This window comes from Eleginops maclovinus, chromosome 19 (assembly GCF_036324505.1).
Source record: "Eleginops maclovinus isolate JMC-PN-2008 ecotype Puerto Natales chromosome 19, JC_Emac_rtc_rv5, whole genome shotgun sequence".
Taxonomy (NCBI): domain Eukaryota; kingdom Metazoa; phylum Chordata; class Actinopteri; order Perciformes; family Eleginopidae; genus Eleginops; species Eleginops maclovinus.
In genome coordinates, this window is record NC_086367.1 from 8,038,440 (window position 1) to 8,065,888 (window position 27,449).

At 40.4% G+C, this 27,449-nt stretch overlaps 1 protein-coding gene across 4 annotated transcripts in view; it reads left to right on the forward strand.

Annotated features, from left to right (window-relative positions):
• The first annotated feature begins 5,470 nt into the window (after window positions 1-5,470).
• Window positions 5,471-27,449, forward strand: part of kif6 (kinesin family member 6) — a 59,580-nt gene continuing 37,601 nt past the window's right edge. For 3 of the 4 annotated variants that reach the window (XR_010167994.1, XM_063908217.1, XM_063908218.1), the window contains exons 1-9: window positions 5,471-5,629; window positions 7,456-7,565; window positions 8,947-9,021; window positions 12,330-12,477; window positions 12,949-13,058; window positions 14,743-14,872; window positions 20,320-20,526; window positions 20,680-20,823; window positions 21,485-21,571. Coding sequence is in view for 3 of the 4 variants with exons in the window: in XM_063908217.1 (XP_063764287.1) it covers window positions 5,570-5,629; window positions 7,456-7,565; window positions 8,947-9,021; window positions 12,330-12,477; window positions 12,949-13,058; window positions 14,743-14,872; window positions 20,320-20,526; window positions 20,680-20,823; window positions 21,485-21,571 (1,071 nt within the window). In the remaining variant the exon portion in view is untranslated. The remainder of the gene's footprint in view (window positions 5,630-7,455; window positions 7,566-8,946; window positions 9,022-12,329; window positions 12,478-12,948; window positions 13,059-14,742; window positions 14,873-20,319; window positions 20,527-20,679; window positions 20,824-21,484; window positions 21,572-27,449) is intronic. The other variant, XM_063908219.1, reaches the window with a different exon arrangement.

The following is a 27,449-nucleotide window of genomic DNA, read 5'->3' on the forward strand; positions in this document are numbered from 1 at the left end:
GAAGCCTCAGAGAATAACACATAACCAAAGCCCTAAAGAATTCCCTTGGACACAACTACTGACCAGAAAGCTGTGCCCTGGAGGCAATGGCAGGAGAGTTTAAAACCCCAGACTTGAAATAGCATTGACTCTACAGCTGTGGACTGCCTGACATTCAGCACTTTGGTTAGCGCTACTTCTGGCTATAACATAAATTAAATGTATTTTTAAATAATATATATACTGCTCCAACAATCTGAAAGTCCTTGCAGACACTTGCATGATTGCAAACTGTGGGCACTGGAACTCTTATGTTAAACACTTTTTAGACCAGTGGTAAAAATAGGTTACATACATACTACCCGCTAGCTTACATGCATAGGTCACTGCATGGGCTGCCCTGCTTTCACCACAGCCACCGTAAATAACTCTCTTACAGTCATTCCTTCTCTGACTCCAGCACTCAGTCACTCTGCAAATGCACTGGTGTTAAAAGATTAACCTTTCCCAGGCTGACTTAATATTTGGATCACGCTTTGGATGATGACATGCTATTAAATGGTGGTTATAAGGGGCTGTAAGTGTTCCTCTACATGTTAAAAGGTGACTGTCTAATCTAACATTAGATTCATTAAGCCATTATCATTTTTTCACATAGTTGCTGCATAATGTCAAATTATTATTTTTTTCTTACTAATGCAGCCTATGTAGTAAGGTAAAATAATAAAGTAAGTAAAGGGGACTCACAGAGGTCATTTACAAATCTTTTTTTTTTTTGTCCTAAAACACATATTTATGCACCTAAACCAGATGATCAGATTTCAACCTTTGGATCTGAAAAGTGAAGCCAATGCAGAGGTGCTTAAATGTGCACTCTTTCTTATGGCATTACAACGCCTGGGTGAAAAAATGTTTTGCTTGTGTAGAAGACAGTGTCAGTTCATTATAACTTTTTAGTCTCAAAACATGTTTTGTTTATCAATCACTTGCCTTTAGCTCCAGCACCTCCAGGCACTTCTTATTCCAAGAAACCAAGATGGCGCCAACCAAAAAACAAGATGGCAACAGGCAAATAACCAAGATACCAACATCCTAAAATCCTCATGGCAACAGCCAAAATGACAAGCTCATGGCTTCAAACTCATAGTCCACAAACCATTGGTGACATCACGGTAACTACGTCAACTTCTAATGCAGTCTATGATTACTCTATGATAAATACCATTCAAAGGCCTGATAACATGTGGTAAGTGTGGTTTATGCAGATGTTACTGCAGGCATCTCCCATGCTATTATATATTATAACATATATAGATAGTAAGAATATACCAAAGGTGGGGTTATGCATCCTTTGAATGGTTTTTAGCAATAAACCGTGGTGACCATGTTCCCAGTGTTGAATACACGACTTTCCATCCATCATTGCGAATGTAAGTAATGTGTGTGCAAGTGCCATGTGAACGTATGTCACTTGGTGGCTTACAGTATAAGCAAGGTACCATAGCTTGTCTTCAATTGTCCCTTTGGTTAAAGAAGCATCTTGGCATTCTACCGCTTAGCCTCTGTGGCCACCCTCAGACAGAAATGGGACGACACACACACACACAAACATCACAGTCCCAGAGCAACACATCATCCTATGGAATCTATCTAACCTCAACCACTAAGCCACCGAGAGGCAGCTACTTAACTGAGGAATCATCTTCCCCTAATAATGGCCAGCCAAATCTAAACCAGTCTGTTTTAAAGCATTGCCAAGACGCTTTACTAAGGGATTAATTAGCCAGGAGCTGCGGAGGTACACTGTTTACAGCCTGGGAGGCTGGATATTTTGCACAAAACAAGAAAAATACCCAGGCACGCATGGATGTCAATCATCGCTGAAAGAAATGCAGAGGGACATTAAAAATTCCGATAAACTACTTATGCTTGGTTGACAGGCTACTGTTGCTGCTGTAAGTAAGTAGTATCAAGTTAGTGTCTGACCCACCTCAGTGCTTTCATGAAGAAGATAATAAATGTGTTTTGATTTAAATTGTTTTCAATTTGGGGTCATTTTCTCATCTTCACTGCAAGACGCAAGTACACTTTGGCACACTGCAGCACCTTTGATCCTTTATTGAAGTGGGTAGCAGGTCATTTTGCAAACATCACAACCACAAACTAAACCAAGCAGTCTGTCGGGAGATTGGTGCACACACGCTAAGCTGGGCTGAAGATCCTCTGCCACCTAGCACACCTTTTTGATTAACTGCCAGAGTGGCGCATAGAGACAAAGGTGTCGAATGCTGGCAAAGATGACTGAAAAAACTGGTTTTTGTTTCTGCCTTCAAAGTTCTACAAGTTTAAAACTTCAGCCTTGTTCTGTATCCACATTCTTAACTGTAACTTATCCTTTTCAGAGTTGATGAAGCGTGAGTGTGTGCATGCATGCTTGCCCATTTCTTGCACATATTAAATCATCATCTATGGTGACTATCCCAGTATGACACTTACCTTTTGTTATCACTTGACCTTGTGAACCTGATACAGGAATTAGGAAAGATTAAAGAGGAACAGTGTCAGAATTATGGGAAATAATTTGAGAGAAAATGACTTTTAATTACATCGCTTCACCTAAAGGAAATGTGGGGTTTGCACGCACGAAAACTTTGAGCAGAAAACCCCAGTGTTTGCCACTTATTGGCTCATGGTAAAAATGTCTTGCCTCCAGATTTGAAGTATGTTTTAGTGCGTCGAACTCATTCAGTACAGTTGGTTGCCTCCTCTGGGGTGAAACCACAGTTATGTCAGCTACAGCTCAAGACAACACATGGACCAAAACAGGATATTAAAAGAAAAAAAAGTTCACAGCTCCCTAACAAGCCCGGTCCGGCCCCTGGTTGGTGTTTACTGCATTCACTTTTCTGTCAAGGAAACAGACTTAAGTACACAGTATAATTGTTTCGTAGAAAGTGGACGTGGCTGCTTATTTCTTTGGAACTCATTTGGTATTTTTGAAAAGACTGCACTTTGTGTGCAGTTTTCATGTGATATAATCTACATGTTTGGGAAAGATTACCATATGTTGACATATGGTTCACTTACTAACACCACTGTGCAATATTCCAGATGCAATACAAGTGTCAACAAGTGCAATAAAATCTATTTTTGATCTCTCTGCAATGCATATGGTTCATACTGTAGAAATGGTTAAGATCCTCAGGTCAACATAAAGTCACTGCACTACTTCATGTAGGATGCTCTATGTTAAGCATTGATATAATAGAGGATCAGAAATAACATTTAAATTCATATGCAACATTAAATACAAGGCAAAGGTTTTCGAACAAAAATCATGGATTAATACAGTATATTTTACAACCTATCCCGGTAACACTTTCTATGATGTCCCTGTCTGTAATTAATCACTAACATACTACTTTATTTTATAATCTGTTTACATCACTGTACAACTTTAGTACCTTGCTCTCCTATATTTTTTTTAATGTTTTTTTATTTTATGTTATTTTATGATGTCTAACAACTATCAAGCATCATACTTTTACATATGTGCATATCATTACATACATTTTCTGTTGCTAGGATAGTGTATTGTAATTTTCAGTTGTAAGTTGTAATGCATTTAAATCAATGTTATTTTACATTATAATCACTGTAATATTGCATAATAATGTGCATATCTGTTGCTCTTAAAGGCCCCTGTGTGCTTTAAGTGATGTGAAAACTCAAAAAGCTTCAAAATGTTGTAAAATAGATTATTTAAAGTAAAGAATTACCACTAAGAATAACATCATAATCACATTAAAATGCAATATTACAGTGATAACATATTTTTTACACTGAGATTCTTGCAAAACAGAAATGTCAGTGAGTGACCAGCAATAATATGAGTTTTTGAAATATAATTATCAGGCTTATAGTGATTATGATGCACCATAGGTACGTTATAATGTATTATACACATTGAGTAGATAAAGGTTTTATCAAAACTACTAATTGAAAAAATCTAAACACTTCAAAACAGAGGCCAAGTACCTTCTTCTCCTTGTTCCCAAAGCAAATATTTGTATAACTTGTAAAACATTCCACACATTACTCAATGACTACTTAAACAGGGACAAGCATTCATGAGAGTTTCGTGTGAGGATAATCACCGAGTCAATTAAACATAAAAGCATCTGCTTCCACATTTTGATTACGTGACATTGTACCCTTCACCACCTTGGCTTCTGGCTACAAGGTGCTGCCAGTTGGAGCTTGAAGGGTAGTGAACATGAACCAACAGCTTTCACCATGTAGTTTTATTCTCTGGGTTAATTTAGCATAATGACTCGCAGCATATTTTTCTTGACGTGTATCTGGTAATAACGGGTATTCAAACTGATGAGTATCAACATGGTTTGCAAGTTGTTTTAATAATCCTGACGTCATAGAAAGATTTACCAGCATTTCTTTTCCTTTATCATAATATGCCAAAAATAAATGATATCTTTTTAGTTGGGTACTTTTTTAAAATTGGCTAGCTTAGACAAGTTTAGACAAGCTTAGGTCGCTCATTCTTTCTTCCAACTCCATAACACACACACACAACAGTCCAATACTACAGATGCAACCACACTCTGTAACTGTATAATGCCACAAAGCAAACTTGGTATACGTATGATTACCTACACATTTAAACCAAACTGCCCATTAAAAGCAGCAATACAGTATATGATAACCATGCACAACTAGACACGCACATGCATGCACATACACATGCAAGTCTATTGAAAACAAGGAACCACACATGAATTGTCTGTGGCACCAAGGAATTCAATCGAATAAACATGATACATTCTCCTAAATGCCACCCTGAAACCATGAGGCATTCCTGGTAGACAACACGGCCTGCTGTGCAGCTTGGGGGTGGGCCTCTTTTGGTAGGCTATATTTGGGGGGGACATAGGCTAAAGGGATAATTTGACTTTACCAGAAATATGAATATTTTAAAGGTTTTATGCAACATACAGTAGCTTAAAAGCAGCACAGCGTATATTTAGTTGTCTACTAGATCTCATGTCACATCTGTTAATTGTGGTTGCAGCTATTGGCATCATGATTAACTGCCATTACCTTAATGTGGGAGTGCCTAAAGGGCATATTACACTTTTGTCAATAAACCCACTGATGAGTCACTGAAATGGATTGAGATTTTGTTTTAATAACGAACACCAGAGAAATAACCAACATCAGAGAAAAATAGAAAAGCTATGAATCCCTGTTTTATTTTTACCCATCTAACGATCCCTTTAAAGTTATTGACACAGCTCAGACCTCGACATCTGAACTGGCTCTGACTCACATCATCAGTCATTTTGGGGAAATAGAGTGAGAAGTAAAGAAGGAAAGGTTGTTTTACTCAGATGAATCATCCTCAAATGCATAGATGATCTTTGTCTCTGGGGCTTGCCGCCGTCACCTAGCAACCAGCTTCAACAAACTAAAAGAGCACAACGCGGACATGAGAGCTAGCGCTGGGCAACAAGCTATCCAGCTATAAAAACACCAACCTCACTCAATAATTCCCGTTTTTGCGGGGAAAAAAATGGTGAAACAGACGATACAGATATATGGCCGGATTAAACCCATTAAGAAAACTACAACGGTAAGTTGGCAACTATAACAGTATTAAACACAACTCAGTTGAAAGCATAATGCTCGACAGGATGTTAATGTAAGCTAACTAATGTTGGCTTTATCTTAACAAAGCCTCTCTAAATACGTAGCACGCTGGTATTGTTTTTCCTTAAACGTTAATTATTTTTACATGCAGCATTTAATTGCAAAACAGCAGATTTGAGCTGCTAAACACACCTGTCGATAAGTAGGCCTAATGTCAGACTACCCGAGTTGTGTTAACAATTTCTACATTTATCATAACTTGTTCACAGCAGACATGTCACAGCAGGAAAAGCACACGTAACTAATGGCATTAATAATGATGGCTTCCTTCCATTAAGTGTCCCTATAAATCATTCATATGAACGAGAGTTAACATTACAGTAAAAGGGCCCTGGAACTAGCACACCTGAACGGAATGTAACCTAATTAATGTTTTCATTACACCTGTGCATCTCTTGCTATGGCATGCCAACATATTCAAAAAATGGTCTTCGTTGTCACTTCCAGTAAAAAAGTGAACAAATAAACACAGTAAAGTGAGCATACCTTATTTATCTTTATCTGTTTTTGGAAAAAGCGTTTGAAAATGCTATAAGCTGGTATTTTTGCGCTAATGTTCAGTATGTTAGCCTAATTAATGGTGTCATTACACCTGTGCAATTCTTGCTTTAATGACGTGCTATTGGAAAAGGTCTTTGTTGCCCGTTACTCCATAAAGGAAATTAACTAAAACATGACATGGTAAAGTGAACATACTCCTGCTATGTTATTTTTGGACCAGTACCAATTTAAAAATATTTGAATTGAAGATGCTACTAGCTAGTATTTTGTGCTAATGTTAATGAAGCTTTTTTGTGCACAGAGCTCACAAGTGTTCTTTGTTTCCAACTTACATTTGTATATCTAGATTAATAAAAATCAGTTTTTAAGGCCAATTTGAACACTACATTTGTTTTAAGTATAGTTAAAATAAAACGCCCCCCAGCATTTATGATATTCTCCATAAAAGCCAGGTTATTGTGTGTGGATGACAGCTGATGGAGGGTTTCTGTGGCACTTTAGCCTGAGCTGACAATATCCTACAAAATGAAATGAGCACAGTTTCCTCCTTGGGGCTTGTTGAGGTTCTGTCAACAGAGCAGTGGTGGTCAGGAGGCGATACTGCTGGCAGACTGGCCACAAAAAACAATCCAATCATTTAGGTCTTATATTTTAGTCCCTGGGGACTTATAATTGCATCAGTGTCTATGAGAAAGATATGCCAGAACATATGTCGAGGGAGGGGGTGTTTAGCTTGACCCAGCCAGCCTCACTTTAAATGTCTTCCTCTGCTAAAGCTCAATCTATATTGGTTTAAGGTTCTGAAGCTTTTCTTGTCTCCCCTGAGGCTTTGGTGAGCGGAGGTGAAATTGCAGAGCTTGCTTAGCGTGCTCGTGATTGCTTCTTGCATTCTATTGCTTTCCACAGGATAAATGCTTCATAAACTCCATCTTTTCATTTCGTCGCTTGCATTATCCAAACCACAAGTGGCCAAACTTATATTTCAGACCGAACATGATGTATTGTCTTTGTGTTTAAGTTGGCCTGCATGTATAGTACCATGAAATATGACAACAAACAATTCACAGAACATATACTGTAGGAGAAAAAAGCATTTCAAAAGAATACATGAATGCCTTTATGTCCATTCTAAAGTTCTAAGGAAATATTCTCTTGTGGAAAAATATCCCTCTCCCATGCCCTATGATGTGCAATATAAGCCTGTTTCGACGGTAGCTCCGTCTCTAATGTTGTGTCTGGCTCCCTCAGGTGTACTCTGTGAACAATGAGGAGCAGACAGGAGCTTTTCTGGAATTCTTGGTTCCCCGGGACCTCGCTGATGGCTTTGTCAACAACAAGAGGGAGTGCTACAAGTTCAGGTAGAGTGTCAGGTTCCTTTATTAATATCCATCAAACCTTCCATTTGCTTTGTTTACCATATTGGCCAATAATTAAATTTAAATAAAATGAATCTGGAGGGGTATTACATAGAAAGCTGCATCGATTAGTTCATTAATCATCAAATCAGATTGATAATTATATTAAAGTATAATTTTTCAGCCTTTTAAATATAGAGCTGTCATAGTAAGTGAATATTGTTGGTTTTTGAATGACATTACTTTTAAAAATGTTTTCGAAAAAGCAATACATTTTTTGATTAACCAGTCATTAATCAAATAATCCTCAGTTGCATCCCAACTTTTGAGTCCATAATAGGAACGATTTTCATAAAATCAAGGGGCTCATTCACAAATATCTTATGCTTCTTTTCTTAAATGTGTTCTTCAAAAAGCCTTAAAGTGTGATTAAATAATTGTTTGTACCTGTCTTCTGACAATGATGAATCCTCTTCCATGTAAATTGAAAGCGTGTGGCAATTGATCCTAATTAGCATATATCGCCCCACCAATCCCCTTAAATGGGGTACGACCGCAGGGCGGTGTGAACAAACCGAAATTAGTGCAATATGTAGATAATTATGTCAAGGATGCCAAAACAAAAGTGTGAAGAGGTTGGAGCACCACACTGTTACAGTGTTAGTGTTCAGTCGGTACATGGACATCGAAAATGATGTGGACCTTTTTGTGTATGATAAAATGGAAAGAATTCTCATTTGAACAATTAAGCTTAAGTTGTGTAACTGGTAGAGTTTAAAAATAACATACAACATAAAAGAAAGTTTGTTGTCCACCAGAATTTACACCCCCAAAGTTGCATAAGAACTTTTCCCATGAATAATACATCCAGAAGTTGTGTCAGAGAGTGCAGAGCCAACACATCTGTCTAACGCTGGTGGTGAGAGCTGCAGCCTTTTATACCCCAAGGGCAGGGCCCATGCCACGCTTCCAAGCCCTAAATTCACAGTTAGGAAATCAGACAGCAGTGGACACTGAGAGCCTTTGAAAACCACAGAGTCTTATAATAGCCTTTGGAGGTTCCCTTGTGCCCTTATAGAAATACAATTTCCACATTTAACAATCTTCCTAGGCGGATTCCTCTCACACGTCTCTCATCTTTCTGTGGGATAGAACATGATGAGCTGCGTTAAAACAGAATGACTAACATCCTCCTCCTCCTCCACTTGGGAAATTAAATACACTGCCGTTTGTGCTCACTCAGTTCTGCTGTGGGTGATTGTGTTGAAGCCTGGATATTTGAGATATTGTATTTTCTGTATGTTTCTGTAGTAAATTAAATGAAAGCTAGATGTTTTATTCTGCTTATGTGTCATACTGTCTTTGTTCTTCTCCCTTTTTCCAGGTTCTTAAAGGTGTTTGATCAAACTGTTGAACAAGAAGAGGTATTTGAAAACATTGCCAAACCAGTTGCTGACAGGTAACGTCTTTCCTGACATTGTGCTTCTTAAAATGAAAAATGAAAATAAATGTTTAGTGCCTTAGCGATGAACCCAAAGTCTAGGAAATGGGTTAGCATTTTGCCTCGACGTCAATGGGTTCTTGGTTAGATGCCTGAAATAAGGTCTGTGGTTAGTGCAAGCCTCAGAGTTTTTGTTATTTTGTTCTTCGACATGAAGGATGTCTATTATTGCCCAACATGTCTTCAAAAATGGGATTGCTAACAAGTAGCTAAATGGCCTGTTAACTTCCAGATTGGCTAACGAAAATACATCATACTTGCACTACTATTAATGCAGTTCATTTTGAAAGTATATATATTTTTTAATGTTTTGTTAACCTTACAACTATATCCTTTGATTATCCTATTCACAATTCACTACCCACCTGTTTCTAGCTCCTCTCATCACGTTTTGGTCTGGCCACGCAGGCAATATCCATCCTTGTTGACAAGAAGTTAGTAAAGCTCAGCTTTCTTTAAGATGAAAATGGAGGCTGTCTGTGATTTTTGGCCTCCTTTACAAACTTCAACCACTAAGTGGACTGAGCTGGCAGGCAAAATGGCCCACTGTGCCATTGAGAGAGTGAGAACATTTTCAAACCACAACAGAGGAGCAACACTGTAGCCACTTGCTCATTTTGAGCTTTTGTTCTATGTCATGTATGAGGACAACATTCATTAAAGTAACCTGCTGGATAATCTGGCCGGCATGATCAACAGTTCAAGTTTCAACACATTACAACATGATTTGCATTTACATTTCATTATTCCTACTTCCAATTAGACTAATTGTGACATTCAGCTTCCTTTGCCTCTCAGATTTGTAAATCCATTTATATCTGTTCTCCGCACAGTGAGTAAAAGAAAGTGGAATAATTCTGCCTGCCATTTCCTACAGTATGTGTATCCCTCAAACTCAATCACAGCAATAAGCTTCCGCCTCATATCCAAAAAGTATTAAAGAGACACGGAAAACGTGTAATAAGCTATGTGAAGCCCAGCTGGCGTGCTGATAACTCTGAAGCTCATGTTGATATTGACGTGGTCCCAGTTACAGAAGCGCGTCTGGTCACAGTAATCACAAAGAGAATCTCAATTTGGAGTGACAGGTAGTTTTTCCTAAAGCCCCTGCAGTCAGGAAACATTTATTCAGGTTTAGCATGGAGTTGCTTTGAATCGCAGCAGTTTCGCTGTCACCGCACTAAAACTCAGTTTCATGCACGCAGGCGCCTACCCTCTCAACTAGCAATAACTGTCAGGTTGTTGTTTTGGTTGGTACTCTGTCATACTTGGCGAACATCAAGTTTAGTCAATAGCTCTAAGTCGTTTACTTGCGTTCTAGTCTCTGTCTCTGCTGTGGTGTAACCGAAACCAATCATTTCAACCCCAACACAGTAGTTTCAAAACAAACCAGCATTAATAGCTCCAGTAGGGGAAGAGCCAACATAACGATGTTGGGCTGGCAATGCAAACCCTCTATCTGGATTGTAATCCCATTTCACAGGGCTGTGTTACCAGTGGCTGTAGTTTAAAGAAGGATTGGGGTCTGTGCTGCTTTTATCCTTAAACCTATAAATTTAAAAGATTGGACTTACTGCTTTTCAAATAAAGAACCGTAAGAACTACTTGCCGACAAGTTGCCAATCTCCAGGAGAGCTGAGGTGTAAACAGGAACAAGCATTGGGAAACGCCCAAGCCTCAGTGGCAGTGCCTAGGCCGCATCATTAGCACTGACATTAAACTAAACATAGAGCCTGTGTCTTTCCTCCCCGCTGCCAATCACTGCCATGACTCACGCCAGACTAAATGGATGCCCATTGGCTGGCCATCCAACCACCATGAGTGGACATAGTGTTTTATATAAACTGACATGCAGTTTGTTCGCTTACTCTTCTCATGCAGGGTGTGGGATTGTACAGTACACAGGAAACCCACACTCTGCTCTAATTCTGGGTCAGGTAATTCAATTAAAATAGGTGAGAGGCTTGTGTTTATAATCTATCCTGAAAATATAGTATCAAGATATGCTTGTTTGTTGTAATTGTCAAGTCAGTTTATCCTCACCTATGATCCGAGCTTGTGTTTCGGTCATTTGACTATTGGTCCTGCTTTATTTCTAAGACTAGAGAACAGGTTTTTCGCCATCGTATATTACCTCATGGAAGCGCCACCATGTTGGATGTTCTTTCATCCAAACCGAACAAGATACCATTGGTTTCCATGGCCCTGTGCACGTGCTGCAGGACCATTCAGTGCCAAACCAACATTTAGCAGGCCCTGCCTAGTTGAGTGGGTTCAGGCCTTTTCCTTCACTCGAGACTTTCCTCCGTCACTGGCAGATGTCTGTCGCCATAGCCGTCGTACTGCAGTCACTGTCACCCTTTCCTGTGGATTTAAAATGTCAGATTCAAATCACCCAGACATTTGGTGTCTGCCTGAGGGTATCCTTGACAGTCCCCTTCTTTCCACTCTTGGCATTTAATTACCTCTAGGCCCACTATGTTGTTTGGTTGTATATACAAAGTAGTGACCATACACTATTTAATCAAGTCATGGAATATTCTCCAATCTTCCATGACTCCACACATGACCGCAACTTTGCCAGTTCAATCATAGACCTTTTTGCTTTTCCGTTTTCCATATTGCCTATTCTCTTTTACTATCCAATTTAGGTCAATATGCCTCATAAAAAGAAAGCAATTGTGTATGTATGTTGCTTATGAGCTTTGTATTAAATAGGAGGAATATATAATATACAGAACAGTGTACACTACATTCTTGCTAGCATTTTAATTACAATAGACTTTATAAATGTTCATTAGTTTTTCTGCTATATTTATTTACATGCCATCCTAGAGAGCAGGTACACAACATCCCAAAACAACTGCAGCCAGGCTTTTTTACGGATGTTAAAGTAATTACGGTACTTACTAGGGTTTTAATCTAAACCGGGTAACAGGGGAGCTGTGCCCTGTTACTTGCGGCTTGCGCCCTCATACCAAAATGCAGATTTTCCCAGTAAATTTTTAAAGTGAAGCCAGAACAAAATATTTCTGTACGTCAGAAACTGTATGATTACTCCAAAAATAGGAAAAACGTGTAAAATAGAGCGTCAGGCAACCTAGACAACTTTGGTTTTATGGATCTCCAACGTCATGTTGTTGTTTACGTCCGCGGCGCCATGTTGTATACAGGTTTCATGTTCTCGGGAGAATTGATATATCCCTGTTTACGGTAAGTCATATTGCTGAGAATAATCTCTGAAGAGTGTGTTTGTGTGTGCACAGTGTGTTGGATGGCTACAATGGCACCATATTTGCCTATGGCCAGACGGGCAGTGGGAAGACTTTCACCATCACAGGAGGGGCCGAGCGCTACAGTGATCGTGGAATTATCCCCCGCACCCTTTCCTACCTGTACGAACGCTTCAGCCAGGTCAGTCGGGGAGGGAAAACTTTTTCTATCATTTCATTTTAGGCCACACACAATATACATTCAAGAAGCATAAACAACAACACTGAGGTTGGATTGAACAAACTGGAAAGTTTTGTATCTTTTTAAATGAGAATATCCAAATTTAAAACCAAGAAAATCTCTGTTGCAAAGATAAACAGTTTTTATTTCTCTGTTTAGTAAATCCAAGTTTATTGATAGGAACCAATCTTGATTATTTAGCTTGGTCCATCCCAAAAAAGACTCAAAATTTTAAGTTAATACCGTGTCACAGTTTTAATTCAAAGGATGCAACAGAATTCATTTTAATCAAGTAAAAACTAAGGTTTAAAGAGGTGGATTTAAAGCCAGTCTTACATTTTTGTGCAATGTGTTAGAACGTTTTACCATGATTTAATCTAGATGATGCAGTTCAATACATATTTACTTTCATACTTATTTGATGCTCCACAGGACAGCAGTATGGTTTATACCACACACATCTCCTACTTGGAGATCTATAACGAGACGGGATATGACCTCCTGGATTCCCGCCACGAAGCGTCTCGACTGGAGGATCTACCGTCAGTGTTCCTTTTATTACTGTAACTTTTACCATGCTGATGTGATAGTCATCCCTTTCCATTTGAACACGTGAATTATCATCATTTAGTGTGTAGTGTATTTAGACTTGGGGATATGCCCTCATACGTTTTTTTGGATGCAGGAAAGACTAATCAGGCCTGGTTCCATAATCCGCCTTATTCCTGAACAGCCATTTGTCACCCTGGCTCGGAGTCACAGTGTGGTGAAATATGGAGACTCTAGTATTTACCACCTCACTACAAACTGCCAACTGACATAATAAGACTTTGGGACAGCAATGGATGTGGTCAGACTCTGCCACTAGAGTGGAGAGTATGAGGGTCATGTGGAGAAATTGCTTTTCATAGCTACTGGCTGCTGCAGCTGGTCTGAGGGAAATTATTTTTTGGGATCCATCTACCTCTTTCTCTCACTCTCTTTGTGGCCATTTGTTTCTTCCCTATTTGCAATGACCTGTCCTTAAAACCGTCTTTCATCCAGCTTAATTTTACTTTCTGTCCATCTTTCTTTATAATGGAAAATTCCATTTGTCTGGACGTTCGTTTGTCTGTTCTGTACTTATTCGCAACCAGGCACAATATGGTCTTGGTACATCATTTTGGTGTTTGTCTTTTATTTTATCGTACCATTTAAGTTTCTCAGAGGATCCAGCTCAAGGTTTAGATCCCCACAAATCACAGTCTTCTGGAAATAGACGGTGCCCGTTGTTAACCATTGCTGTGGCCACACTTGCTGATTCAAGAAGAAGCACTACTCTCTCGGACTGTTGCTCTGCTTCTGTCTTCCACTGCCTACGCCTTCTCGTCTTTCTGGCATTCTTGCACTTATTTTACTTCTTCTTTACTCCATCCGTGCATTATTACCTCTGCCAAGGAAGGTATGTTTTCGGTTGTGCTTCTTTTTGTTTGTCAGCAGGATTGTGGAAAAACTACTGGCCTGATTTCTATGAAACTTGGTAGAAGATCTGAATTATAGACCCAGACATTATTTTTTCACTTTGGTTAACATTGCAGGATCTCTGTGTGCTCTTGAAAGGACTCTGCTCGTCTCTACCATGCGTTCAGTAGTCCTTCCTTTAAATGCTTATAAATCTGTTAATATCAACTGCCTCCTCTTTTATATTTGTGTAAAATAAATAATCAATCCTTTTTTGAGTTGGTGGGGCTGCCATAGCACAGATTAATTATGTTTTAGCAAACACCCTCAATTGCCTTCACATGTTAAAATAATTATCCACATGTGTTCTCCAGTTATTCCATCCTCGTTGACATGCAGTAGCCATTCTGTTACAACCGTAGAGGTGTGATGGAAATGATATGGTAATATAACCGGAGTCATCTCCGACATATCTGACCAAAGCACACTGCGTGTTGAGGGAAATCAAGCCCTGTCTCTCATCAAATTATAAACCCCTAGACAGATGAAGCACATGTCAATCGGGGAAGCAGCCCACACTGACTTGCAGATGTGGTTTGTTTGGATTTAGCGCTGAGCAAAGCCAAGAAGATTGGACAGAAATGGATGACATAACCGAGATGATTACATTTCATAAACGCTTCAGGGTTGGATTATTTGTGTTTTGACTGGATTTGTCCCGTCTTTTGTCATTTCAAGTTATTTGTTTATGCTGGAATTAACTTGATTTGTTTAATCGTTTTCCAGAAAGGTGCTGATTATGGAAGATCCAGACCAGAACATCCATCTGAGGAACCTGTCTCTGCAACAGTCAGCAAATGAGGAGGAGGCTTTGAATCTGCTCTTCCTTGGAGACACCAATCGTATGATTGCAGAGGTAAGATGGAGGGAATACTTTCTTTAGATGAGAGCAGCGCCACGTCACTGCCTGGCAAAATGACAGCCCCGCCCACTTTCCGGTGTAAACAAAAATTGGTGCAAAGGGGAAAACATTATTATATTATGCATAAAAGCTGCCATGTCATGTATTGTCATCAAACAGAAAGATCCAAAGTTCGGATTTTGTATACTTATGAAAAAGGACGAAACTGAAGGTACGGCGATCGTAAGCAAGGGACCCGGTCAGTCAATTTTCAAGAACTTTATTAATCCCTTTAAGGGAAATTTCTTTCCCCACTCTGTGATTTTCACACATACATGCTCAAGCAACGATGACATACATGCACAAACAACCACACACATGCAGGAGAGGTGGCCAGATACCCGGTGCCAGCAGATTCAGGGTCCAGTGCCTTGCTCAAGGGCACCTCGGCAGTGGGTCAGGAGGAGAACTGGCACCTCTCCAGCTACCAGCTCACTCCATTTTTTGTTCCAAGCGGGACTCGAACCGGCGACCCTTTGGACCCTAGTCCGAGCCCTTACAGACTTAGCCACTGCCGCACCGTAGTTGCTGAATTAAAATATAAAACACTGACAAGAAAAGATAAAATCAGTGTAAGTGTTGCTTGCTGCCTGCCTGCCACAGGACACCAGTCCTCTTTAGCTTCCAATTTAAATGGATTCCGACGCAGATGATTGATCTCCAATGACATTGTTCAATTGTTTGCCTGACTGACCTGCGTAATTGTGCTCCTTGTAGATAAAAGGTTTACGTTTTTTATTTCATAAGTGGACACTTCAGAATTTGATGACAGCGAATGTTTTCAGCCAAAAAGGGGCGCAGCCGAGCCGTAGAGGGATAGTTGCTCTTATACTGTATATAAGGATTCTCTGCTAGCAGAAATGTATGATGTGATAAAAAATTGTATTCACACACAATACATGCTGTGGGCTTAGGAAGGATTGTAGTTGGCATGCAGAAATACATGACCACTCCCAGGATAAGTGGCGTGAATGGTCCACACTGCAATGTGCACTCTAAAGGGCACCTTGGGACCCTTCTAAAATATTATTTTGGGCCCCTGTGGTCCCTTTTTACCATGTTTTGCCCAGTATAACCAGGCATTCTCTCTGTAATTTATGTTTATGTTGCGGTGGGTCCTTTGTACACTGGAGACACTCAGACTCCCCACGCTGATGTGACATGTGGCGGGTCAGCTCTTTGCCCCCCACCTTGAGGTTTGGAGCAAAGGGCTGATATCACCTTGTTTACCCGGGTTGCTAGTTTGTAAGTAAATAACAGGCAGTAAAAGTGAACCGGATAGTCAGGTTTCAATCAGAGACTTGCTTTTAAGTAGTATTCCAAAGTCAGTTTTTGATGTGGCTGGGACTCGAAACAAAACCAATTCAAAAAGAAATAGTTATAGGATCCAGGAAAGGACTTCCCCGGGAATCGGTTTTATTGCTACTACACATGATGCATATATTCCACAGAACATAGCCTCAACAATAAACTCCTTTATTTTTCATCTACCTTGAAGACACACCCATTGTCCACTGCTGTAAAACCTTGGGGTACACTTCAATAAAAACATATTATTGGATGTTGCATTAATCTGTTGATCAGGCAAACAAGGCGCTTCACAGTTCAGCGAGGAGCCCACAGTACAGTCCACCCACACAGAAACTTTAGTGGACTCATCCCCTCTGGGACTTCTTTAGAACAGTTTCTCTTGAGCCCCGAGCAAACAAAGAATCGTCAATAAAGTACATCTGTCGCTGCCAGAATCACCCCAAAAGTCCCTGCTCCACATAGACTTCAAATAACTTCTTTCTTTCTTCTCTCGCTCACGGCGTTGTGGATAAAAGATTTCACATCCATTCGAGCTGCAAATGGCAGATCATGAGCTCACTCGCTCTGAGACTTGGCAATCCCCTTTGCACTTTTATTGGACAGGAAATAAAAAGCACCTTCTCAACTCCTCACCCCTTCCTTTGACTTCACCAGGAAACATTTTCTCTCATCTGGTATTTTTTTATTCCTGTTCCACTTGCCTTCACATGTGGGGATGCAGAGCCTGGATCTTTCCTTCTTCCTACTACCTTCTGAGCTGTAGAAGTGAGTAGGGTGCTAAGCAGGTTCTTTCCAAATGAAACTTCCCTTTTCATCTCTCAAATCTGCAATCTCTAAGCATTTAAGGGGTTTTAGCACCAGATTGACCTGCTGGGGCGCTGTGTGTGGTCAGTATGTGTGTGTAAGATCAACATGTGGTCAATTGAGAACACAGGAGAATAAAAGAAGTGACGCCTATGAGGCTGCATTGTCCTGCTGTTCTTTTGACAGCTAAGACATACTTTAATGTCCATGTGACACAATTTCCCATGTGGACTGAACACATTTAAATATGCAAACTAAGCTCGATGCACTCCTGGACAAATGTTTTATTTCATACTGAGGGTTTTCCCCCAAAAAAATCCTTTGATGTCTTGTTTGTGCAACGGTCTCCAGCCGGTGCTCAGTCTTTGTTAAAGCCATAGTATGGGCACAATAACCCTCAGAGATAAGAGCCAACTGTCTCTTCTTATCTGTGGACAGCTGCCAGTGTTTTTGAATACTTTTAACTGTCAACGATATGTGCTGCTATCAGTTTCCACTGAAGTACTTGCATTAACAGTCACTCACTGTATACAGTATTTCACATTCGTTGAAAATAAATGAATGCAGCCTTATACTGCACATTTCCCTGCAATAAAACCTATAATGTTCGTTTTTGGTTGGTAATTTGCATCGATGCATTACACAGAGACTGTTATTCAGTCTACCTATGTTAATATAAATGGGATAGACAAAATACTAAAAAAGCTTGTCTGTTCAACGACACCTCCAACGATATGCGTTGGCAGTATATCTGTCTTATAACATGGACTTAGTCGCTGTGAAATCATCCATATACTGAATGCTGCATTTCTGAAGATCTCTTGTGAAGCTCCATCTGCTGACTCAGCCCAACCCCCAGCTAATCCAAAGAGGAACAGTCATGGGAGGAGTTCATGCGGGCCAGGTCGGAGCCTAGCGACCTGTGTCTGTATCCACCTGTCACTTAAAGCAGCCTTGCCCTTATTTTTGCCTAACTATAATCCGTGATTTAAACTGATTTGAAGACCGAAACATCATCAGAATCTGTTGATGTTTCAGGTCGGTCCATGGTGACCTTAGAGGTCTGTCTGCCTGTCTGTCTGTCCGTGTATGTATGTATGGATGTATGGAATCCATACATCCATACTATGGATGTATGGATGTATGGATGGATGGATGTATGGATGTATGGATGGATGGATGTATGGATGGATGGATGATCCAGCAAGCTGGTTGATGTACAGAGAGTACGGGGAATTGACAAGTGTAACAACGGCATTTGAAGCCGGTGCTATTTGCGTTTGCCTTTTCTGTTGAAGACGCTGTATTTTTGTTTTGGTATTTGATGGACATTTTGGAGTTGCCTCTGTTTGTGGGCATATGAACTGGATTGAATTTAAGTTGAACAACCGGACTCTTTGCTAAAGCGGACTGAACTGTAGATTATTAGATGTCAGACCTGATTCTGACTTGCAACCCAATTGGTCAAACCCACTACAAAATTTACGGTATTCCATATAGTTTGTTCAATGTTATCTGACTCACCAGATATGAATGAAAGTCAGAATCATGTTTTAAGAGTTGTTCACGAGTGGCTTATAATTGTGAAAAATGTAAATTGTGAAGTAACAGTGTATTTGTATGTTACGTTCATGTCAGAAGTGACTATTGGCCCCCGGGCATATTCATATTATCAAATTTGGCCCTCTTTGAAAAGAGTTTGGGCACCCCTGTTCTATATGCTACATACTTACCTTCAGTAGTTCAGGGGACCAAATGGTGTGAGATTTATGTGCTGCTGATGACTCACAGATTCTGGAATACCAATGGGATGTCACACACTAGGGCTGAACGATTTTGGAAAATAATCTAATTACGATTTTTTTCCTCAATATTGCAATTGCGATTTAATATGCAATTCTTTTTTCAAGGTCCTCTTCTCATGTATTTTTCAACAAACACAAGCAATAAATCATTCGTGATTACAATCGTGAACCTCGTTAGGTAGCAACAGTAGCGAGGCACGTTCTGCACAATACCTGACGTTGCGCAGCGTCTTCCTTTTTAAAGCCAAAATAATTCCACACCACTGACGTGCCGCCCCCTCTTTGGTACCAAACTTCCAGCCGTGCACTCTTCTGACGAGCCTGAGGCCATTGTGCAACAGGTTCAAGCGCAGCGTTGACTTCTTTCCCTGCCTGCTCGGCTTCACTCGGCTTCGCTCGGTTCCGCTCGGCTCGCTCGCAAGTCACGTGACCAGTCAAATCGCAGCCTTTGCGGTTGGAAAATCTTGTTTTGTCATATCGCGATATTATCGCAAATGCAATTAATCGTTCAGCCCTATCACACACAATGTCTCTTCTCAACAAAATACCAAAAATCATTACTAAACACACTCTAAACCTGCTCATAAAAAAGAACTCCAGTCTTTTTTTGAATACAAATCTTAGGTCTAGGCTTTAAATTCCCAAGTCAAGTCGAACCATTGGTTGAAGAAGTATTCAGATATGTTAAGTAAAAGTGGGAACATCGCATAACAAGCACTAATATACTGTTATCAGGTGGGTTAAGATCATGAAAGATCTGTCGTGAGCTGTCATGACCCTAACAGGCAGGCGTTGGCACATTTACGCCAACAACAAGACAGGGTCAGAGGGCCTTTCAGAATAAATGACCTGGAATGAAGAGGTTTTTGACAGTGAGTCATGTCTATATCTTAGATCAATCACTATTCCACAAAAGTTTTCTCAGCCTTGATCAGAAGCTAATTCATGTTGTGATAAACCACATCATCACGATCCAAAGCTGTTATCTTAAACCAGCATCGTGTATCCAAGCTGTCCACAAGAAAACAGTGAGACATCTATGATCCACACTCTGTCGTGGAATGTCCATTTCCTCTGTTTATGCTCTCATGAGTAATCCGTCCTCCTTTAGTTAATAAAGCTTGTTTGTGCAGTGACTCACACTCTATTTCTGTGTCCTGCTGCTCTCAACCTAATTTCTGCTGTTCCAGTGACCATCTGAAAAACCAACATCAGCTTTTGTAAAGCTGCCACCATGTGTTTACTGCACATCGGTTACACATGGTGAGCCTTTGATCTTCAAACCTGCAGGAGCAAGCACAAAGTAATCAAAGGCAACATGTTTTTTGTTGTTTCAGCGTGTAAAGTACGGCAGATGGGGAATAAAAATCCCTTTTTTGCTTTTTCATCTCCACCACGTCTTCCGATTAGACTAAAGATACTCTCACGCAGGAATAGAAATGCAGCAATCTGTCACCTCTCTTTTTGTTCTCACACTTCCAGACTCCCATGAACCACGCGTCCACACGCTCTCACTGTATTTTCACCGTGCACTTGTGCAGACGAGAGCCGGGCTCGGCCACCGTGCGGCGCTCCAAGCTCCACCTGGTGGACCTGGCCGGATCGGACAGAGTGAGCAAGACAGGCCTGAATGGGCAGCTGCTCACTGAGGCCAAGTACATCAACCTCTCCCTACACTACTTGGAGCAGGTAGCCACTTTTTTATTTTAAAAGTATATATTCTATAATTCAAATTAATTGTACTTGCTTCACTTACTATGTGTGATTTGCCACAGCCAGTGTAATGCTTTCCCCTATTGGCTTCCTTACAACTCTGATTTATCTGATCTTTCTCTTCTTCAGGTGATCATTGCTTTGTCAGAGAAGAACCGGTCCCATATTCCCTACAGGAACTCCATGCTGACCTCTGTGTTGAGGGACAGCCTCGGGGGCAACTGCATGACGACCATGATCGCCACCATGGCAGTGGACAGGAGGAACCTTGATGTAAGGAGGGTCTGCACACAGTAAAGTCATGTTTAGGCTACATTTGTACGATGCCCATGTCTATACTGTATCTCGAAAATACTTGTAGTTTTAGGTAATACAAATGCTTAATAAGTACGGGATAATGTGCCGCTAAAAAAACAGTACGTTCCAATTCATGTTAGCCAGTATTAACAAACTCTGAAATGTCCAAATTGACCAATCAGACTTGAGTATTTAAATAAGCCTTGTAAACACAAATTATAACATAACAGTGATTATAAGGTACTACGCAAAGTTTATAATGTTACGTCAATTATATTAAGCAGTGAATGACCAGCAATAATAAAGGTTCTCAATATTTTATTTTCCAGTTTTTTATATTGTTCAAAAGCTTACAACTTAAATTTGGCATTGCTATGTGAACATTTAACAGATAATACTGTAAGTATGTTTATAATGCATTATAGTCATGGCCTCATAGAAAGTGTAACCGAACATTAATAGTGAGGAGAAATTATGCTTTTGAAAAAATAAAGTTATAGGCCATTTGTTGTCCTCTTTGTTGGGTCCTTGCTTGAGAAAATGTTTCAAATGAGTACTACAATTGAGGACAAGTGAATTTATTTCCAGAGGCAGAAAAACAACATTCATACATCTTTTTGAAACTTATTTTCTTCAGGAATCCATCTCTACTTGTCGCTTTGCCCAGCGTGTGGCTCTCATTAAGAACGAAGCCACCCTGAATGAAGAGCTGGATCCTGCCCTGGTGAGACAGACACACACTCACAGCGCTTCACCAGTCACTACAACCACCACTCAGCCACACACTCGCACCACAGAAGCATGACTTAATGTGCTCTGTCATTACGGCCAGACTTTCCTCATATCTTCCAGACCTTAAATTGATCAGCAAATTAGTTGCAGTGAGAATAAAGCTTCTGAATGTAACCCAGTTTCCAATACAGAAGGAGTTTTTCCAATTTCTCACGCACACAGTAATTCTGGCAGAAACTGGTGTCCACCTGCAACACGTGGACTCCTGTCCATCTTCTAGTATTTAGAGTGCTCACAGGTCCTGTTTGCATTCTCTCTCTGGCTTGTTTACATGCCTCCACTTTTATGGCATATCTTATACCAATACCTTACAGCCTCTCGAGAAAGCCTCCAGCTTGAGACTAGGGTGTGTACAGTATATGTCTTAGCACACATTGCACACATTCCTTTCCAGATGTTAGGACATCGTGTTTTTTTTAATTAATTTTCAGTAAACATCATTAACTCCGACAAGATTTATGGCAAAACTACTAACTTGATTTTCATGAAACTTGTTTGAAGGGGGCCAAGGACAAATCCAATAATTCACAGCTTTCTTTAGTGGCGATAAAGTATGAATACATTTCTATTTTATGTTATAATATAGGGTCCTTGAATTGATTTAACATATGTGGACACAGAAGCCTCTGCACTGCATATTACACTCTGATATACATTATATAAGGAGTAATCAGGAATGATTGCCAGAGCAGCTTATCCAGGTTAACCCTCCTTTGCTTTCTCCTTTTACAGCACTGGTCACAACTTCCCCCATTGTAGTGCGCCAGGAAGCAGATCTGATAGTTGCTGTAATAGCCCCGCGGGGGAAATACAGTAGTAAGTCATCACAGCCATATCTGCTTCCTCCCCTCCCACCCAGATCTGCCTGAGGATTAACTGCTACTGTATTACTGTTAGTGAGACTTGGCTGGCCACTTGCAAACCCTGCAGAGATATTTTTAAGAGAGTCTGCGGCCGGCACAGTAATTGTGACAGTGTCTGGCTGCTCCCGGCACAGTTTCAACTCCAGGCAAACCCCAAACTCCACGGGCAAACTTCTCGTCTCCATTTATGGCTCTTTAGTGTGTTTCTCATTTAGTTGGTTACTCCTGTCTCTCTGTCTCTCCCTCTATCTGTCTCCCTGGTTTACTGAGAATGAAAAATTAAGCAAGCAGGGCAGTTTGCAGATTAGAATGATGTCATCTATCGTGGTTTGGGGTGACACTCAGACTCCCGTGCTGGCCCGGCCCCCGTCTGAAGGCACACAGTCTGTTGGCCATGCTGGCTGTGGTAATTGATTTGAAACCTGGAGTTTGCCTTTTTCACAATCTGGCAGTGAGAGTTTGGTACATGGTTCAGACCACATGCTACCTAATGGTCCTGCGCTATAGCCTGCAGGCAACACAATGCACTTTGTCAAATTAAGAACGGCAGGAAACCAGACAGACCCGACAAAACACTGAACACGTCTCTCAGGGAAAAGGGAAAGAATGAGGTGTTGAAAGTGACCTGTGATCATAATGGAGTCAGCCATAGTGACCAAACCATATAAGGAAGGAAAAAGGCACCTCTATTTGATTTATTTGCATATGTGAACCTATTTCAACAGTGGGAGAAGCACAAATCACAGGGAATCAGTGCTGTTTAATTCTCAGTTGTGATGCTCTATCAATTTCTGACTTAATTCTGCTCTGACTGGAGTTAACGGTATACAAATATGAAGACAGATGGTATGGAGCTAGTGTTATTGTGTAGTTAGTATGAATAAGTATTGCCTGTCAGGGTTTTTCTCTTTCCTGTAGTATGTTCTATTGGTTTTTGTGCATGTAAATGGTCTGCAAAGCTAAAATCTCAAAGTTCCCTCCAGACGACACCCTAAAGTTGAATTTAAACATAAAGCATGGTCACATTAGAGGCACAAAATACAAATATGAACCTGAGAATGAGCAGATTAGGGCCCTTCTATTATTACAACTTGTAACCGAAACTGTAAATGCTTATTTCAGTTGCCTCAATGTCTCCTGCCGTGTGACAGCATGTGTGTAGCGTTTTTGTATTGTTATTGGTCAATCTAAATCCTATTATGAATGTGTTATTAATCAATTAAGTTCAATTACCAAGCTACTGGATCTTCTATAAGGATGTTTTTCTATTTTAAGTGTGCACTTTAAACTTGAGCATCGCATGAAGGAGGTGCTAAGCTGGAGTTGAACGGAATCACCATCAAGATAATTCTTAAAGGGTCAAAGAAGTTGCTCTGAAGGTGTTGTTATGCGCTGGGTTATAGGAGGCTGGGCGACCCTCCTGAACCTCGACTCTCCTCATACTCAAAGATACACACGTCTCGCTTGAGAAGACAGCTCTGATTAGCGCATACCTGCGAATCAAACAGAATCCTGCTTATAGCCCAGAAAAGAGACATGTTTGTGAAGAGGGTGTGAACATTCCTGCGGGTGGTTGTTCTCCCCAGGTCCCTCGTCTGCCTCGTCCAAGAGCCCGGCCTTCTTTAGGACAGAAGAGAGTCTGTAAGTGCAGTGCTGTGACTCAGTACAGTGCTCTTTGCCTTAATGGTGCCATGCATGGACTGCTGCCCTACCCATGTTTGTGTGCAGTGGACTAAGACTCCTCTTCATTCATAAAAAAGGCTACATTATAGCAGAACGTGCGAGTGGCCATATGATAAATGCATCTACGGCGTAACCTGTGGTTATGCTGGAGTGCTTACAGTTTACCGTGGGTACTTTGCTGCAGAGGTTGGATAGTAAAGATGTATAATTTAAGGCAGAGTTTGGATGTTTTGAAGTGGGGTTGTATGAGGTACTTGTCTACAGGCAGTAGATACACAACCCCAGTTTGGAGAATTACTGCACGGAAGTCAAGCAATGTACTGCTATGGATGAAGACTACTTATTTCAGACAAATACAATAAGTTGTGTACACTATATTAAGAATATTTACACAGCTTTACCTTGTCATTGGTGGTCTGGAGATGTTATATATATGCTCTCTACAAAGCCACCAGTAAACTTGTATGTAATTGAGCTTGTGTGTAATTGTGTGAGCTTGGTATAGCAAATTAACCCCCCATTTTATTCATCAACATTTTTCGTATATATTTGTAACCTGTTGAAATGCTTCAGTAAAGTATTTAAGCCCCACAAGTAAAAAAACTAACAAAAGGTAATTCTAAATTAACCAAAGCCACACAATAACAACAAATAAACTGACCGATCCATAAAGTGTTAGAAGGATAACCCCCATTGTCTGCAAGGTAAAATAAAAGCTTTTTCAAAAGAGTGTTGGGGCTTTGGCTAAAAGAGATAAACATGGACTGTAAGACATTGTAACTGCAAGATAAACATGTACAAATATTCTGTTAATATTATTTGCTTATTTTGCTTTCTTTTAGGTGGCTAAAATAAGTAATGGGTTAATGTTATACAGTGATTGTGGTTAAGGAGCCTACAACCATATTTGGTAACATCCAAGCTATTCTTTTAAGGAAGCTCTGTTTGAAATAATGTTTTAAACTTCATTGAGTAGCATATTTGGCAGCACATATAGAGCCATACAGATACTCATGTACTGTTTGCATGCCATCACGATTATAATAAACGTGGAATTCTTGCACTGACTTGGATTCAGTTGAATATGCTGGCCTAACCAGTCACATGGCCTGAGTCATATTTATTCAGAGTGTATATAGGCATGCAGTGGTGCTGTGGTACCGGCTCTGAAATAGACTGCCCCGTTCTGCTGACCAATGACTGGCGGTCAGTTTTTTCAGGATGCAGCTGGAAGGATTACATCAGGCCCCGGGCTCCTAAGAAGAGATGCACGGGGAGCGTCTCTGGTGAGGGATGGTCAGCTATGATGTTAGAAAATATGATACGGGTGGATTTAGGCTGAAATGTTGCGTTTAGCTAAGTGGCATCTACCCAAAACCCCACTGCAGGTCTGCTTCTTCTCAAGAGCATCTCGAGTTGACAGTGTCAGACTGTATGACTGGCTTTGACTTTCCACTTACATTTGTTTGTGAGAACTGGCTAGGCTTTGCTGTATAAGATGTCTGACCTTTGCCCCTGAGTTATTTTTGACTAAACAACCCATCTCCCTATCGACTTTGTGTCAGGAGTCCCCACTTGGTGTTGTATTTGCTGTTTGCCACTGAGCCAGTTCCAACCTCTCAGTCTGCTTTAGTATTTTGCAGTGTGGTCCAATTCGGTGGTTATAGTTAAGTGGGATTTATACTGAAGAAAGAAGTGAATCATGTGAGGAAAAAGAACAATTGGCACTAGGTGGTTTTAGTGTGTTGTTTTGTGGTGGGATTTGTGCATATTCTTTATTTTTAAAGGCTTGCTTTCAAAAGCCACACCATCCATTGATTCTGGTCTTGGCCTATTTCCCTTACCATCAACATGTGATTACACCACTTGTGTTTGGATAAAAGGTAGAAGGGTCATCCTCTGATTCCTAATTTCAAGGTAGTATTTGGCCAGTTTGAGGGACAATGTGCCACCTTTTTATGTGAATCTTCAATTAGTGATAACTGCATACAGTATGTAGTCCATTCAAGCGATCCATCCCTCAGTGTTCACTATTTGGCAGAGAACACTTAGTGCCTACTTCGATGCATTTCGTGTGTTCTGCTGATGTCAAGCCAAAATAAATGCAGCCTACACAAGCATGGAGGTAAATATTTAAAAATACAAGGTAGGGTCTGTATTCCAAACCAGCACAAACCAACGTTGTGGATGTTGGATGACAGATTTCAGCTTCACTCCTTCTTTTTTACTCACACACATGGGATGCCATATCTTTGGAAACTTTACTGGTTTGCAAACACAAGAGAAAAGAACATGAACTTTCTGTTGTTGAATGGCCTCCAAAGCACCCCCCCTGGCTAAAATAGCAGTTTAAAGTTCTTCCTTGCTCTTTCTACGTCAGCCTTACACCAAAAGCAGTTCTGGATGCAAGAGGAACAGCAGGTTTTGCAGCAGGAGAACTCCAATTTAAATGTGTAAACAGTAGCAGGCACTGAGGGACATAATGTTTCAAATGCCTACTTTAACATCAACATTAATCATATATCCACTTAAAAAGTGGCTAATATCTCTTTAAATATTGCACACAATTAGCTGCAAATAAATCAAGCTGTAGGTTAATCCTTCTTTATGGGTCGTCTGTTTATGCATGTCGCCCAGTTCACCTTAAATCATAGCACTGCAGGTTCAAGTTGAGGCACACTACTAATAACCGCTCAGCATCAAAGCAAGGCCACATGTTAAGTGAGCTCACCTCTGACCTCTTGCTCCTGTTGTGAAAGAGGAGATTTAAGATGTAATCCCTTTTCAACAGAGAAATTAAGTATGAAAAGCCCTGTTAATAATGTAGAGTGCTTTCTTTCAAAAGGGTAGAAGTTATGGCACCAACATGATTAATTTATCACCAGTTACCTTGAAAAAGTAATCTGATTACTGATTACTCCTTTAAAAAGTAACTTAGTTACTTCACTGATTACTTGATTTTAAAAGTAACCAAGTTAGATTACAACGCCTCAACATAAAAATGAGTCCAACATACTGCCCAATCAACTTCTTCAACTCTCCCCCACTTATGAAGTCCAGCTTTTGTTGTTTGGGTGGTGGGGGATCTCCTGCATTAGTCGCAGCTCTCGGCTTTGCACCACCTGGTGGGACTTGCTCTGTAAGTCTGACTTGTGCCGTGCTGAGACTCCAAATGTTTCTTCAAATTTGACGTAGTGTTTTTCAAGCTAGATAGCACTTTGTCTCCAGCACAGACAGTACAACGAACCTTAATATTGTCATCTT